This window comes from Xenopus laevis, chromosome 6S (assembly GCF_017654675.1).
Source record: "Xenopus laevis strain J_2021 chromosome 6S, Xenopus_laevis_v10.1, whole genome shotgun sequence".
Lineage (NCBI taxonomy): Eukaryota > Metazoa > Chordata > Amphibia > Anura > Pipidae > Xenopus > Xenopus laevis.
The window spans coordinates 48,523,874-48,542,079 of NC_054382.1; the positions used below are offsets into that span (position 1 = coordinate 48,523,874).

Here is an 18,206-nt window from a genome sequence, read left to right on the forward strand (position 1 = left end):
TATATGTTCAGGTAAGTTTCAGGGGCTGCTGCCGCCTGAGGCAGCAGCCCCAATGCCGCCCCTCCTCCTGCTCCGCTCTTCTAACTTCCTGTGTCGGAGCGGGTGGAGGAGGCGCCGCATCGCTAGTGCAGTGAGCACTATTGTGCTTGCTACACTAGAAGAGCCAAATTTCCGTTTTAAAAAACGGAAATTCGTCTCTTAAAGTTACCAGAGGCGGCTTTTTGCCGCCCTTGGTAACTGGGCGCTCTGTGCCGCCTGAGGCAAGATTCTCACCTTGCCTCATGGCCGGAGTGGCCCTGTATATGTTGTGCCTTTCCAGCTTTCATTTGTATTTTGCCTGACAAAAGGTTGCAATGTATTTTTATTGTTAGCCAAAATAGGTATCGTTTCTCCAATACTTTTTGTATTATTTTGTTTTTTTATTTGTTATTTTTGCTACTGGCTAACACGGTACCACATATTTTGTTTTGTCATATTTTGTTTTGTAAAACTTTTAATAGTTATCCTAAAACACCAGTAAAATAGACCCCTGAGTGTACAAAGCATCATGAAAGATTGGGAAATCATTTGCAGTCTCCATAGTAACGCAATTCAAACCAAGCACCTCTCAGACATTAAAGAATACATATTTTATTCAACATAACTGCCCCACAAAGTATATTTGTTTCAGAAATCAATAGCCAGTGTAGTGCCATTTGAGCTTTGTTGCATCTCCAGTCAGTGCAAGAAGTTGGGAAAATGTGTGCATTGGGAGTGGGGATAGTTTTTATTTTGCTCTATATTAAATTAAAATGTTTTATGCATACAATGCCAAACATTTTTCTGAAATGTCTATGGATGTTTTGTACATATTTTATATGAATTCTTTATAAATGCTTGACCACTTTCTCCTTTTCTTATCAGATAATTACACGGCTGAAGATTATTTATTGTCTCCATAAAATATTCAGTTCTATAATTCTATTTCCTCTTCTAAAATGCCACCCAAAGGAAAAAAAAATCTATAGTGATGTGTATTGCTGAAGAGCTAGCAGCACATTGCAAGGTCTTCTATTTATGTTCAATATCTGATATTGTTGTATTCTCTTGAACAAATGAGTCCCACTGGTTCCATTCAATTCCAAGAGTACAATGTAAAAATATATAAATTGATAAAATCCATAAAAAAAGAAAAGTACATACTCAACATTCCCTGCAGAAAAAAGTTTGGGAGCAGCCTAAACACAAGTTTATGGCACTCTGTACAACGTTATACCTTTACATGACTGTTTGATAGCAATGCTGACCATGTCTTGTCCCTCTGATAGCCATTAAGATAACATTGGTTCCTGAAAGTCATTGTATGCTAGATTAGCGACTTGTCTATAAAGAAGATGGACTTGGGCTATACAAACATTAGAACAATTTTATCCCATCTTGATAGGGTTTAGTTTTCAAGGTTAAAGGAAATCATTGTGTGTCCTAAACTGTGGAGGTTTGTAATTTATTTACTGTGGCAATTTTATTTTTTATAATGAAAATAATTATCAGATGGGCATGGTACATGGCACAAACATTATTTTTAAGGGCATGTTCAAATGGATACTAAGGTGGACAAATGTGGTCCTAGTGTAGCTGATGTCACTAGGCAAATGCTACCTGCTGTAGTAGTGTGTAAGTGTTCTTGGCCTTTTAGCTAAGATCAAGTATACTTAATATCAGTGGGGATAAAATGCCAGCTCCTGCTATGTAGAGAGATCCTTTGACCAAAAAAATGGCAGTTTGAAAGACAGAGGTGCCTTACTCCCTGTCGTACATACTCATACACACTCACTCCTGGTTATGCTGGATTTCTTTTTAATTCCAGCTGAAAGCTGGGGCCAAACCACAAAACTCAATTTTTATGATGCATTTTCCATCTTTCCAGTTACAATTGTTTCTTTGCTTATCTTAAATTATTGCAAAAGTGCACCTACCACATATTCTGGGCTCTCTGCCAAAAGCCAATTATGTTTTAGAAACTTTGTACTTTATATTTTTGTGGCTGTTCCGTGCAGGAGATCAAAGAGAAAGTCCGGGACATTTCAGTAACAATCCGGGACTGAGCATGTCCTGTGAAAAATGGGACAGTTGGGAGGTATGCCTATGTTTCTGCAGCTTTTGTGACCAACTTCCTGTTTGAAATACAATAGAACCGCCATTTTATGTTTTAAGGGTACCAGAAAAAATGTTGTCAGGGAAATGTATTATGTGTTATATATACATTGGTGCTTAAAAGTTCGTGAACCCTTTGAAATTTTCTATATTTTTATATCGGTGTGACCTAAAACATAATCTGCTTTTGAAACAAGGCCTAAAAATACATGAAGAAAGTGAATCTTTAAGATTACCATATAAATTGAAGGCAAAAACAGAATCCCAGAAGAAAACCCAACGCTTACTGGCTAATCATCTTACTGTGACTGGTTATTATATAACTTTTGCAGTTATTTGATGCTGCTGAGAAAGAGAGAGCCCACTCATGCCTAGAAAAGGGCAAAAAAGCCCAGGTGCTGCTGCAAAGCTTTAATGGTGTAAGACTTGCACCATTAAAGCTTTGCACATATATATATATATGTGTGTGCTGCAATAGCACGACAGGAAATGTGTCAATATTTAGAATCAAAGAAACACTTCACCTTTGTTACAGTATGGTCCATCATATGCTGTCCTTGAACAGTCACAGGTATAGCCGTTATACTTCTCCACACACTTTCCTCCATTCTGGCAGTACATTTCGAAGCTGGCACAGTGTCCTGAGCAACCAGGCTTAACTCCTGGCGTGATTTTTGCTCTTTCTTCTAAATCCAGTGTCACACCATTCATTCTCAAAGCACGGATGCAACCGAGGAAGCCTCGCTGATCTCCAGCAGCACCTTGGGTAGTGTGGGGAAAAAACAAAATGTAATTTTAGGTAACAAAATATTGTATTTATATCACTGCCCTTTGTAGTTATTTTTGTATGTCATAATTCATGTTTGTATGAAAAACCTCTACTGCAAACAAAAACATACACAAAAAGCTACAATTCATCCATACTTTCTGGTTGCTGTGTTTTGTTAACTATATGGCACTTTGCACTTAAGTTTGTATTATTTACAATATATGCACAATGCACTCAAATTTTTGGATATTGTTAGTGTTTCACAGTAGGCATTTTAGTATGTATTTTCATATTATAAGCACAATGCAGCTTTTTTTTTAAATATATGGCACTATATTTTATTTACTATATATTTAGTATGTATTGTTTAATTGTATTGTTTTTTTGTATTTAAGCACTATTGCACTATTTTTTATGCCCTAGTATATAGTATAAAATGACACCGTTTTGGAATGATCAGGGCGCATTTCACTACAGGTTGTATACTTGTGGATAATTACAGAATTATTTCTTACAGTAACAGGGCCCCCTTTAAAATAATAAAACTTATATATTAGATATTCTTGGATCTATGGCTGAATTACTAACACCACAGTTTCTTCAATGTTCAACCTGAACAAATTTTGGATCTCCAAGGAACGCTTGAGTTTAGTCAGAGAACTATTGCTTTAAAGGTGTACTGACTTTTGTAGGAAAATGCCCCAACCTTGTTTTCTTTGTGAATAATCTATAAATATGTTATGATAATAATTAATTAAAATGAATAAGGAAATTCCTACAGACCACCGGTGCCTGACATTTTTCTAAATGTGCCTGTAGGATGCTATCACTCCTTGCATAGGAACTGAAAGATGGGTCTATCAAATTGATTGCCACCTTGAGAGTCTCCACTTTCATGGAGTAGTTAAATCATATGACTAGAAGCAGTAGTAGTAGTCACATGACCTAGTAGCTGCCTTTGACAGAATTAAGACATTAGGGTGCATGATTTAAAGGCTTCTTTTGATACATTTTTAGTAGTATTTTACCTTGTTTTCAATAAGATAACATGCCTGTAGAAGTCCAGCTCCAGCTATCTTAAGTTTGTCAGAACTTTGCACAAAAAAGAGTACTTCATTGTTAAAAAAAGAGATCATTGTTAAAAAAAATTTGTATTGACTAGTCAGTTTACAAGTAAAAAGCAATAAGAGCATAACTATGAATTTGAAATGACTGTAACATTAAAATGTTAATTTTTAATGCTACAGCCATGTCAACTTTATGGTTCGACTTACAATACATTTCTGAAAATTAGGTTGCTGCTTGCATTCCCTTTAGTAACCTGATTTTGTGAGTGATACATAGTGATTTTGGGCCAGGAATTTCCATGGTCTGCATTTTCAGCAAATTGATGCTGATGACATCCTGATGGTTTAAAATAATGTTTTAGTAACCCTATACATCATTTTTTTTATTGTATGGATGAATGTATGTATGCATTAAAGGCAAAATTTACAACACCTAATTCCACCTTTTTATAAAATCTTTCACTTATTTTTATTATTGGTTTAGAACATAACCAAAGACATTTTCTTTTGTTCTTAATAAATATAAAGTCCTTACCAACAAAGAGCTGGCTGTACAGTTCCAGTCTTGTGTGACCTTGGGTGGGGGCCTTATGCAACTGTAATGGCAGCTGATCCACTTGCAAACTTGCTTCCTTCACATTTCTTTCTGCTCTGACCCGGTGCCACTGATCATCATTAAGAGTAGTGGGGGATCTAACTATCACTTCAACCGGTCCATTTCCAACATCAAAAGAAAAGGACACCTCTGTGTTAGCTGTGTACAAAAACAAGCAAGTAAAGCTTTCAATGCACATTATTAGTTTTTTGACTAAAACTAGTACACTGATAAACAAATTTATTTATGTCAAGGCCACTTGGTAATAAATTGCATTGCTATGGATAACCTTTAGAGATGGTTTAAAATAGCCAATGTCTTGGTCCCTACCACATTTTGAACAATGTCAGATATTAATGGCAGTAACATTATAACTAGTATTTTGTGCTGTTCTAACCACTAATTGCTAATCCAATTTCCAAAACCTTTGCATGAAATAACTATATACATTTAACCATTGTATTTTCTTGGCAATACATGTTGCTAGGTTATTTGAAAAAACAATGGAAATAAGGGGTAGAAAAAGAAGGATTCTTATTTACTGAATAGAATTTTTTTTACATCCTTCTGACATATTTATAAAATAATGTTCCCTCTATTGTAATATAGAAGTCACATAGCAATTGCATGAAGGCACAAAAGCCAAGTGCTATTACATGGGTCATGGAACTCCATAATGAGTTCTAATATCCTCATATTTTACTACACGGTGTATATAAGTTTCAATGAATCGTGTAGCATAAAGCACCAAGGAGTTCCATGTATACCATATAGTAGTGATATGCGGGCCGGCCCAATACCCATGGGTCAGTTGGGTTCAGCCAACCTCACACCCCCCCTTTGCAGGTGGCGGGTGGGTCAGTGTCGAGATCTAATATAATTTACAGGACATTGATTGCTTTTATGTCTTATAATTTAAAACAATTTACTGTCCAAATCTCTGCTAGAGATTCCAGTTGTGATTATAAAACAGATACATTTGCTCCTCTTAATAAAGTGAGGGGTTTCAAATTACTTAATACATAAACAGAAATTATAAATGGACAAAATCAGCATTAGTGTGTTTGCAAATGTGATATTAGTTTCCAGAATTCAGTGTACCTGAATCATAATGGTCCATTAAAGATTGCTCTTGCTTTCCCTAGAGTGCACACTCCAAAAATAATAGCTTGATTTCTTGTTTTGTGGATGTAAAATAAAGTATGTTTTTCTGGTGAGTAAAACATCCATGGTGTGCGTTATAAACAAACAATAATGTAGATATTTTCTAACAAAATATATTTTCAAGAGCAAATTGTCTTCTTGAAAAATGGCAAAGGAAAAATTACCTCTAAATGTAGTCAAATATGTAAATATCTGTTGGAAATAACTTTTGGCTTTAGCGGAGAATTTTATTTTTGTCTCAGGGTATAATTTATTTATCAGGTGTGAAACTGGGACAGGCTAATGCACATAGGAATGGGTGGTATAGAAATTAAGCTCTGTGAGAAAAAAGTAAGCAACCGTTAATCCTATAAATATATATTGTAACTAACTAAACAGACAATTACTCCCTGAAGATACCTCTAAGCATTAATGTGATTGTTGTACTGATTCTGCTCTTTACACTGCATACAAGTATCTTATAAGAACACACGGAATAAGCCAATACACAGTTTTTTGATGTGAAGATTAGGTATGTACTGTAATTGAAGTAGTTTGACAAATAACAAGATTATAAATGACATGACAAATCAAGTAAACCTGAGTTTAATTAATACTAATTCTTTGTATATTTGTATCATTGTAAGTAAAAAAAATACAAATCCAAGGAATCAAAAGCCTTTGGCTTTTATTACTTGGAAAACAAATAAAAACAAGCTGTTTACAGACACAAGTTTGACATTGTAAGCTTCAGGTTCTTCTATCTTCAGCATTTCTTGCTTCCTAGTACTTGGTGCATACAAATGCGAATGAATTCTCAGCTGTGCAATATAGAATTTCATTGGTCTCAATCTAATAAAGGCTTGTCACAGGTTCCTTCAATCCCTCTCTATTTTATACCCTAATCTTTAAATGCCATGCAGGATGCTAACTAGCAGAATGCTGCATTCAGTTCCCACATCACTGTCACGGAGATCCAAAGTAATCCACATTCAATCACATCATCATTGGAGTCTCAGCAAAAAAAAATGCAATTTGTCGTTTGTAGCTGACCATGCACAAATTCACTAGACAAGTCTGCAAGGAATGGGTTAAATCATGAACAAACAACATGTTTTCCCATTAAAAATAACTAAATAGCTCTAATACGATGGAAAAAATAGTCCAAAGAAAATACATTTCAATTTGTAATTTTGGGGTGACTTCAAATATCACAATATGACTGGAGTAATGAGGTAGACAAGTCAGAAAAAGCAGACATGTAAATATGCTAAATTACATTTTTCGCAGTAGGTAATTTTGTAACCTAGGATAGATGTTGCTTTACATCTTCTAATAACTAATAATATCAATGGTATCTCCAGCATTAGCGTGGATGAGCATTTAGGGAATAGTGATCATAATATGGTCTCCTTTGAGATTATGTTGCAGAAACAATTTGGAGTAATGAAGACACAGGGGGTAATGTAAAAACTGAAGTTACGTTTGCTACTAGTCTTGTAACCCACAGCAACCAATCAGCAGGTAGCATTACTGGTCAGCTGTTTCAATACAAATATCTGATTTGTAGCTATGGGTTACTAGATGTGAGCAAGACTTATATCTGTGTATCTCTGCCACATATTAGACATATTAAATATAAATTATGTTGCTTAATTAAATGTGCATAGTTTGCTACAAATCTATTTACCTATAACAACCAATCAGCCAGCAGGTTACTGATTGAATTAATGAATATTGTCCTCAAACATAATATTTTATTTTGATTAGAGTATTGGCTGAAAGTTAAGATTGGCAGTAAATGGAACTCAAAGGTAGGTCCTTGGCTGTTTATTCAATACATAATTGATCTTAAATTTGGCATTTTAAGTAAGGTTTCTATTATTGCTGATAATAAATTGCACAAACCTAAATTGTACACCAAGGCAGCGTGCACAGTTTTGGAGCAGCTGTAGAACTGTGGCTCACCCTCTAAAAAGGGCACTGTTTGCAGAAAGATTTGAATTGACAGATGTAAAAATAACAATTGTTAGTTATACATTCAATATCTACTATTTCATGGATTCCCTTATTGAGAAGGATTTGGGGATTTTGGTGCAACTGTAGGCAGTGTCAACATCTACTAATGTAAATACAGTATTCCTTGCATAAAAATTACATTGACTCAAGAGATATAAACCTCAGGCTTTAGAAGGACGTTTCAAAACTGGAAAGGGTGCAGAAAAGTGCATCTAAACTTAAAAAGGGATGGAGCACTATGATTAAAGACTGAAAAAAGCCTTTAGTAGCTTGGATGACAAGCATAATTTTCAAGGTTACAGTAATCTCAAGATTTCAAGTTAGTTTAATATATGTATGTGTATATACTTATATATGTGAAAATATAATTTTGATCATGGTTACAATCCCCATGTCTACAAACAATAGCCCTTCAACACTTTTGATGTTCTTTTATCTATTAAATCACCTTGGTTTTTTCTTGCTTATTTTTAATTCAACTCTTTTTACTACCGACTGAGTTGGCCGATTTGGTGGTCTTTCCCTGGGGGGGGGGGGGGTATGGGTTAATTTGCCCAGGAAAATTATATATAATTTTTTAAAGACAACCTTACCTTTCCAAATGTGCTTGAACTGGTATAATTCCACTTCTGATATAGACTTCTAACAAATGAATCAATCATGTTCTCCATAACATAAAAACATATATCAGAAGTATAATTTATTTTATGCACAGCAGATTTTGACATTTCTATGTCTCTTGAAAGCACCAATACCAAATATACAGTGATATATATATATATATATATATATATATATATATATATATATATATATATATATATATATATATATATATATAGTTTTATGGAAATTTCTCACTTATATAGGTCACAAACTAAAGTAGTACACTACCAAATTTCCAAAGCACTGCTCCATAAAACTGCATACTTCGGATTTCAAGGCCAAACCTCCAAACCTTTCTACTCAAAAGTACCAATTTGCAATTCTTTCATAAAATTATCACATAAAAATTTGTGAAATTTTTGAAAAATGACATCAAAGCTTACAGTATCACATTTCCCACATATAATTAGGTAACCAGATAAAACACCCTAAATATGAATGCCTGGAGTCCAGACAGTGTATTGCACAATATGCATAGATTTACCCAAATATGTGGCATATAGGTTTACAAAATGGCCTCAGGCAGCAGCACACCACTGGTTACCAGGGACTGGAAAAATGCCCCTGGTAAAAAAAACTTACAGACCTGAAATTTGTCTCTTCTAGTTGTTGACCCCCCTCTGACGTCAAAAAGGTCAGCATGGGTGGTGGGGGGGCCTCAGAGCAGTCTGGAATGCCGTCCACAAATTGACTCCATTACTTCAGTCCAGACCACTAACAGTTCAGTTGGACACCATCATAGCATATATCAACAAGCAGGGTGGCACCCAGAGCATGCAAGTCTGAAAGGAGGTGTCACATCTGCTTCACTGGGTGAAAACCAATGTACCAGCGATCTCTGCAGTCTATATACCTGGGGTGCTAAATTGGGAGGTATACTACCTAAATAGCAAAACAGTAGAACAAGAGGAACTACATCCATAGACATTTCAGTTAGTGGAAAGGTTGGGGACACCGACATGCTTGCATCCTCCTACAATGACAAGTAACATGTATACTGCTCCAGAGGACCCAAAAGCAGCATGCATAGATGCGCTGGTCATTCCTTGGACTTTTCATCTAGAATACACATTCCAGCCCTTGTCCTTTTTCCCCAAAGTGATCACCAAAACCTGGTACGCGGATCTGATCAATATAAACATTTGCAAACCTTGGACTCTATCACTATGCTCAGCCTTGTTCATACAGTTACATTTAATGGCCTGGAACTTGAAAACTCCACATGGGCCAGTAGAAGCTATTCACAATGGACTGTAGACGTTTGGCTTCAGGCCACAAATCCTGTCACAACCTAAGCATACTACAGGATCTGGCGTTACTTTATTTCCTGTGCCAAGGCCAAAGGGTCAATTGGCACACCTACACAAAACAAGATATTGTGGAGTTTTTGGCTCACAACCTTCACAAAAACTTGGGTCCAATATTTCCTCTAATTCCTTTTGACTATATGCACAAAAAAAATCTTTTGCACACAGTTTTTAAAAACTGTGTGCTCAGGGCAGAATTGATTCAAGTTTTTACACAAAATTATTTGTGCAAACTCAATTTGTTGTGTGCACTGGCCTCAAGATTTGTGTGTGCACACCTTAGAGGGAACATTGCTTAGGTCCCTCTATTCTCGGCACTCCTCCATCTTGGCACTTCATCATAAACAGTGGGAGGACAAGCCTGAGATCAGACTGTTCCACCAAGGGGCCTTTAGCATCTTACAAAGACCTTATTCCCCCCTGGGATCTTAATTAAGCTTTCCAGGCCTTGCAAGGACCATCCCTTTGAACACCTAGCATCAGTAGAACTGAAGTGGCTTACCTGGAATGTAGCCTTTCTAGTGGCCATTAAATCAGCTAGGAGGGTCTCAGAAGTAGGAGCATTATCGGTCAGGGAACTTTGGCTAGTTCTATTCCAGGACAAGATAATACTAAACCGTCATTTTTACCCAAAGTTGTCTCCAATTTTCACTTTAACCAAGATATTATACTATCGTCATTTTGCCATAAACATGATTATGAGGAGGGATGTGTTTATGTAAGGAACTATCCCTTTAAAAACTATGATCGGACCAGTGAGTGGTCAAGGTCCAGCAATTGCAAGTCTGTTTTGAAGGGTGCTCAGCATGCTAAGCATGTTAGGTTTTCTAGTACGGAGGATGATTTATCTTTGTTGGACAATACTACTTCCGTCTGCTCCTGTGTCCTCTCTCTCTCTCTCTCTCCACAGCATGATTGTGAAATATAAAGTACATTAATATGGATTCAAAATCATTACCCAGTTTCCCAGGTCTAATAGAGCTAGAGCCCCTGCATCCGACATGTCTTTGCGTCCAAACGAGTTGTATCTAGACCGGAAATAGGGCAGAAGCTCAGAACATTGAGGTGGGGAGCGTATCAGTCTGATGGACAATGACAGGGTTACAAGAGAGGGACATCAAGGTTACAGGCTTTGTGAGCGCAAAAGGTGCATATGTTTTAAATTTGTCTTGACAAATTGACTAACTCTCAATGATCACTTTTGTCCAAAGGTCTCTCCTTTTCTCCTTCTATTGATTTTGATGTCTTAGACACTTTAATTGATTTAAAAAGACTTTAATTGATTTAAAAAGAAATATTTTTTGGGAGATGTGCTGGAGAAGAATGGCGATTTAGGGTCGCAGGTAGAAAATGGCACTATGTTGAAACTGGTATTGAACAGACTTGCTTAGCTAAGCAGGATGGGTTTACCTTTAAGTTAACTTTTAGTATGTTATAGAATGGCCAGTTCTTAACAACTTTTCAATTGGTCTTCCTTGTTTATTTTTTTTTAAGTTTTTCCAATTATTTGCCTTCTTCTTCTTCTGGCTCTTTCCAGCTCTCAAATGTGGGTCACTAACCCCATCTAAAAATGAATGCTCTGTAAGCATTTTTTGTTATTGCTGCTTTTAATTACTCTTTATATTTATATTCAGGCCCTCTCCTAATTATATCCCAGTCTCTTTTCCCTATCAATGCGTTGCTGTTAGGGAAAATTGGACCTGGCAACCAAATTACTAAAATTGCAAACTGGACAGCTGCTGAATAAAATATTAACTTAAAAACCACAAATAATAAAAAATTAAAACTAATTACAAATCCACGTGGTAGACAGGATACTTTCCAGATGAGAATGGTGGTTATTTGTCTGCTAAGTCTATTTATGCAGGGGTCAAATGGATTTTTTTTTACTCCGGACCCGTTATCCAAATGGGCCCAATTCAATATTAGTTGTTACTTATAGACCCTGACTTATGTATATTAAAGAGATGGATCTGAAGTTTGGTTATTAAGGGGATGGAGGGGTTTTTTAATTTGTACAATGTTGCATCTCTAATGAAGAATTAGCATATTTGCTTCTCGTGATCTCAAGTTTGTTTAGGATGTCAATATATTATAAATCTGTCTTAATCCTTGTTATTACTTATTTATTTGTTAAATTTAACTGTATAATCACTGCGGCAGCATTTGATATACGTCTGAGTTGGGAGGGAACCTAATTATGATGTGTCTTCACTAGTGATATTTAAGCTGTGTTACTCTTAACTTGGTTGTGCCTATGACTAAGTGCACATTCACACGAAACGCATCAGGCCAATTGTTTTAAAATGGATGAAAAATCGAAGTTTTAATGGACATCCAGATGGTGGAAGGTGTGATTAAGCCTCTTCGTTTGATGAGTTTTGCTCGCTTAAGATACGGGTTCAGGGCTTATGCACCCAGACCAACAATCGACAAGGATGAGCCTTTTGACTTTCTTTATTGAATTAAGCCTGTTTATCTCTCACTTGCGATAGGGCTTGGGGTTTATATTAGGGATGCACCGAATCCAGGATTCATATGCAAATTATGGGCAGGGAGGGAAATTGCGTGACTTTTCGTCACAAAACAAGGAAGTAAAATTTTTTCCCCTTCCCACCCCTAATTTGCATATGCAAATTAGGATTCGATTCGGTATTCAGACAAATCTTTTGCGAAGGATTTGGGGGTTCGGCCGAATCCAAAATAGTGTATTTGGTGCATCCCTAGTTTATATACCTGGCCTTTTTTGATATCTGGTATGGAATTTTGTTTACTGGAATATATTAAAGGCAGAATATTGTATTAAGGATTTTCAGACACTGAATTTAAGTTTGTAGTTGTTTTGTGTTTCTAAGTTCACTAAGAAATGTGGCATCAGTAGTACAGATCTGCAAGGCAGACATCTGGGGGCCAATGCACACATTCACTAAATTCTATCATCTCAGAATTGGCGGCCAAAGGACGCAAAGTGCTGCAAGCTGCCATACCCTCTCAAGACTAAAGGCCCATCCTACAGGTCCACTAACTACAGGGATGCTAGAGAAAGGGGGATTTTGGACTTACCAACAATTCTTTTTCTTGAAGACTAGTCCCACCCTGTTAGATGTAGGATATTCTGCATTCTTCTTGATATGTCTTCTATTCTATCTTCAACTCCTCCTACTATATATCTTACTTGCTGCTGAGGAGTTGAGACGTTTGCCCTGCCTCCAGATGTGAAGGATAACAAACCCCTGCAAACATCTGCACTGACAGTCCAGGCAGGGCTACAGACTTTTTGGAAAGCACACTTTCTAATGAATGCTAAAAATGTAATTTCCAAACTGTCAAATGCAATGAACAACAATGCAAGCATAATACTGCAATACAATCACAAATACAATAAGGCAAATCAATAAAATAACAAAACAGTGTGGTTAGGGGTCAGAATTTCACAGATCACCTAGTTCAGTTGATCCAACTCTCTTAAAGGGGTTGTTCACCTTCCAAACACTTTTTTCAGTTCAGTTGTTTTTAGATTGTTCCCAAGAACTAAAGACTTTTTCCAATCACTTTCCATTATTTATGTTTTACTGTTTTTCCAAAATCCAAGTTTAAAGTTGAATGTTCCTGTCTCTGTCAGTCTGGCAGCTCAGTAATTCAGGTGCAGACTCTGAACTGTTACAATTTTACAACATTTAGTTGTTACATTTCTCTGCAGCCTCTCTGGAGTATTAACACTATTGTATAAATTCTAATAGCTGCCTTTAAAGGGGTTGTTCACCTTTGAGGTAACTTTTAGTATAATGTAGAGAATTATAATTCTGAGACAATTTGCAATTTGTTTTAATTTTTTACTATTTGTAGTTTTTGAGTTATTTATCTTTTTATTCAGCAGCTCTTTAATTTGCATCGTAAGCAATCTGGTAACTAGGGTCCAAATAACCCTAGCAACCATGTATTGAGTTGAATAAGAAACTGGAATATGAATAGGAGAAGGCCTGAATAGAAGGATCAATAACATTTGTAGCCTTACAGGGAGTCAGCGATGCCCATTTGAAAGTTGCAAAGAGTGAAGAAAAAGGAAATAACTATAAAACTATAAAAAAATAAATCATGAAAACCAATTGAAAAGTTGCTTAGAATTGGCTGTTCTATAACATAATAAAAGTTACCTTAAAGGTGAACCGCCCATTTAAAGGAGAAGGAAAGGTTAAAACTAAGTAAGCCTTATCAGAAAGGCCAATCTAAATATACCAGTAAACCCCCAAAGTAATGTTCCTCTGAGTCCCCTGTCAAAAGAAACACTGCATTTCTTTCCTTCTATTGTGTACACATGGGCTTCTGTATCAGACTTCCTGCCTTCAGCTTAAACCTTTTTGCCCTGGGCAAGAGCATGCTCAGTTTGCTCCTCTTCCCCTCCCCCCTCCCTTCTCTACTGTAATCTGAGCCCAGAGCAGGGAGAGACTCAGGCAGGAAGTGATGTAACACCACATTAATACTGCAGCTCCTAACTTAAACAAACAGAGAGTTTCTAGAGCATTTTACTCAGGTATGGTAAAACATTCTACAGAATAAATATAGCATTCTAGCTTGCACTGTTGCAGCTAATCTATTGGCAATAAAATGCCTCCGTAGCTTTCCTTCTCCTTTAATGAAACCCAGAGATTCTGCTCAGCCTAGACAAAGATTAATTATCAACAGTTAACAGTTAATTAACCCTCGATATTCGACTGTCGAAGCTAAATCCTTCGAGTTCGAATATCAAAGTCGAAGGATTTAGTGATATTCGTTCGATCGAACGATCGAAGGAATAATCGTTTGATCGAACGATTAAATCCTTCGAATAGAACGATTCAAAGGATTTTAATCCATCGATCAAATGATTTTCCTTCGATCACAAATTGGCTAGAAAGCCTATGGGGACCTTCCCCATAGGCTAACATTGAGGTTCGGTAGGTTTTAGGTGGCGAAGTAGGGGGTCGAAGTTTTTTTTTAAAGAGACAGTACTTCGACTATCGAATAGTCGAATGATTTTTAGTTTGAATCGTTCGATTCAAAGTCGTAGTCGAAGGTCGAAGTAGCCAAAAAAATACTTTGATATTCGAAGTATTTTTTATTCTATTCCTTCACTCGAGCTAAGCAAATGTGCTCCTTCATGTATCCATTTAGAGCAGTTTACAGGGTCGGCGGGCCCCCCTCCCAGAGCTGCAGGTGAAAATGACACTTTACACTTCAATATTAGAAAAACAGTGATACATAGAAAATAGAAAGTCATTGGAAAAAGTCGTTATTTCTGGTGATCTATTTGAAAACAACTAGTTGTTTGAAGATGAACTACCCCCTTTAATTTATAAAATTCTTTATAATATAAAAATTAATTAAATGACTTACATTTTAATTCTAATTTGATGAAATCAGTTTTTCCTCTGTTTTCCAGAAAGACTCCATCAGGTGCTGACGTTTTGAAGTAGAATGAAATATCAGCACTGGTCTCACCTTGAAATGTGGAGAAATGCAGATATGAAGATGGCGTTGTGAAGGATGCAGCATTCCAGTAATTCTCTGTTAATCAGAACAAAATGCAAACTTGTATTAGATAAAAGCTTTCAACTTGGTGGCCTTTCACAACTCAAATAGCAAAAGAACATTTAGTTATAACCACTGGATACTTCTGTTTTGTTTGATTGAAAATAATGTTATGTCTGAGTCAAGGGACATTTAGAAACAGTAATATATTTCCAGTCACTCTGTACCAAATTCCTGGGGCTTCTAGAAAACCTGGCTGCACAGCATGAAAATAAAACCTAATGGCACACACAGCCAACTTCAACCTCTAACTATTCATTTGAATAGGAATATGAAATGTGCCTTCTATGGTATAGATCTGTTTTTGAAGACCCAGGTTCAACCCATACCAGTTTACCATAAGCCGTCCCACACCCTCTTACCTGATTTCTTATTCCTGAATGACTGCACCTGACCTGCACTCTGTAGTAAGCCTTGCATAGACCGGAAAGTGACGTCACTTGGGGTTCATTGTACATGGGGAAAAGTACATTTAAATTTTTCTCCTTCTTAATTTTCCACCTGTAACCTACCCCGCTGTAGCTAAAGGACACAGCCGGCCACTTGCATGGTCCAGACATCAAGTACAATCTGGCCGAGAGTACAATGTGGTTTATGTGTATTCAGTGGGTATGTGACCTGCTGCAGGACTTTTAGGGACTTTATAGGACACACACAGGGGTTGTTACATGGGGATCACTTGTGAACTTGAAAGTGCTCTAGCACAGTATGTATGACAGTTTCAAAAACTGCCAGAAGCAGCCTGTTTCCTTTTTTGAATTAATGGGAACTGGCTCCAAGTGAAGAAGGGAGCTTTGATCACTTCAGTTTTCCCAGTGAAAATATATTGTGGGCAATTATGACATTTAGACATTTACTATGAATTTAGAAACACATCTATTATACAGTGAATAATGTACCCCTTGTTGTAAAATACAAGGATATTATAAGTCATCAATGAGTTACATGACCATATAAAAGCACAAGTTCTGAAGGGAAAGTGCTTTAATACAGGTCATGGAACACTTTGAAGGACAGGAAATTTGTTTTTTTTGTATATTGAGTTGAGTTGAGTGCTTTAATACAGGTCATGGAACACTTTGAAGGACAGGAAATTTGTTTTTTTTGTATATTGAGTTGTTTGTTATACTGATATGGCTTACAGGTATATAGCAATTCTTCCTTTAGTGACACAAACGTAATCTTGACTAAGAACATTTTTTAAAACCAAGGTGAACCCTTTGTAATAAGTCCCCTTTTTTAGCCAATCTTTTTTGCACACTTCCTTGATCTTAAACTTGCAATGGCACTGCAAATGAGGTTGATTACAAGTAACATCCATGTGTTCCAAATTAGCTACTTATTAATATGCTATATACCACCCATATAGTAATTCAACCTTCCCTATATTTAAAACAGAATGTGCTTTATTTCAAATAACTGTGTCAGCTTCCCATCCCCAGTGCAGGTGGCAACTTACTAGAAGTAAATTCTTAAAAAGGCATATCATATGTCTCCGGGAGCTTTCTGTTTTAATTTAAAGAAGTATTGCACTTACATAAAAACATTTTGGTCAGCACATGTAGTAAGATTAAATTATCACCGTGTTCCCAAACAGAGTTCTTCTGTGTAAAGGTAACTTTATGGACATTGCCCAGCCTCCTCATGTTCCACTGCACTCTGTACCAGGTATGCCATTCGCCTGACAGATTTCACAGTTGGCAGCTTCCTCAGAGGTATCCTCCTTGTCCCTGCTTCCTTCTCCCACACTTTTTGTGCTTCCCACACTTCTCCCACACTCAGGGCCGCTTCTGCCATGAGGCAAGGTGAGACCCTTGCCTCAGGCGGCAGGGAGCGGCCACTTACAAGGGGCTGCAAAAAGCCGCCTCTTGTAACTTTAAGGGAATAGTTCAGCATGAAAATAAAAACTGTGTAAATAGCTGTGCAAAATAAAAAATGTTTCTAATATAGTTAGTTAGCCAAAAATGTAATGTATAAAGACTGGAGTAACTGTATGAGTAACATAATAGCCAGAACACTACTTCCTGCTTTTCAGCTCTCTAACTCTGAGCTAGTCAGCGACTTGAAGGGGGGCCACATGGTACATATCTATTCAGTGAGTTTGCAATTGATCTTCAGCATTCAGCTCAGATTCAATAGCAACAGTCAAACCAAGAGAGTTGAGAAGCAGGAAGTTGGGCTATGTTCTGTTATGTCAGATATCCAGTCACTCCAGCCTTTATATATTAAATTTTTGCCTAACTAACTATATTAGAAACATTTTTTATTTTGCACAGCCTATCCATTTATCCACTTTTTATTTTTACACTTAACAATTCCTTTAAGAGCCGAACTTCCGGCTTTTAACCCGGAAATCCGTCTCTGCTAGTGCAGAGAGCGCCATTGCGCTCAATGCACTAGTGATACTGCCCCCTTAGACCCGCTCCGATGATAATTTTTAAGCGCAGAGCAGGAGAGGAGGGGGGCGGCATCTGGGCTGCTGCAGCCCCAGAATCGGCGCTGCCCACACTATTCGTGCCATAGGGAGGCACCATCTGCATATTTTACATTTTTACTCTCACAATACTTCGTGGCAAACCTTTTACACCAAGTTCCCTAAAAATAGCTTGTGCCCTGGTATTTTTTCATTTACTCGCACATTTCTCCTAACTGCATAATCATTTGTATATATGAGACATAGTTTCAAGCAATAAATAACAAACAGGCAAATATGGTAGATAAATATATGAATAGAAAACACTTAAGTTACCCCTTTAAAATTAATTAAGACAGAATAAAACACCATAAAAGACATCCGAGAAATGCTCTCAAATTTATATCAATATTAACACCTAAAGGTTAAAATGTTTATAGTTTGTATATCCATCTATTTCTCTTTTGAGTGTTTTTCTTATCAAATCAGTTCTCCAATTTTTACTCACAATCTCATTGCTCCAAAA

The 18,206-nt window shown here is 36.7% G+C and overlaps 1 protein-coding gene across 1 annotated transcript in view; it reads right to left on the reverse strand.

Annotated features, from left to right (window-relative positions):
• LOC108719696 (contactin-associated protein-like 2) overlaps positions 1 to 18,206 on the reverse strand; it is a 1,103,988-nt gene that overhangs the window by 69,167 nt on the left and 1,016,615 nt on the right. The window contains exons 16-18 of the mRNA XM_041567571.1: positions 15,073 to 15,243; positions 4,505 to 4,723; positions 2,658 to 2,894 (exon numbers count right to left, since the gene is read on the reverse strand). Of these exons, the coding sequence (XP_041423505.1) occupies positions 2,658 to 2,894; positions 4,505 to 4,723; positions 15,073 to 15,243 (627 nt within the window). The remainder of the gene's footprint in view (positions 1 to 2,657; positions 2,895 to 4,504; positions 4,724 to 15,072; positions 15,244 to 18,206) is intronic.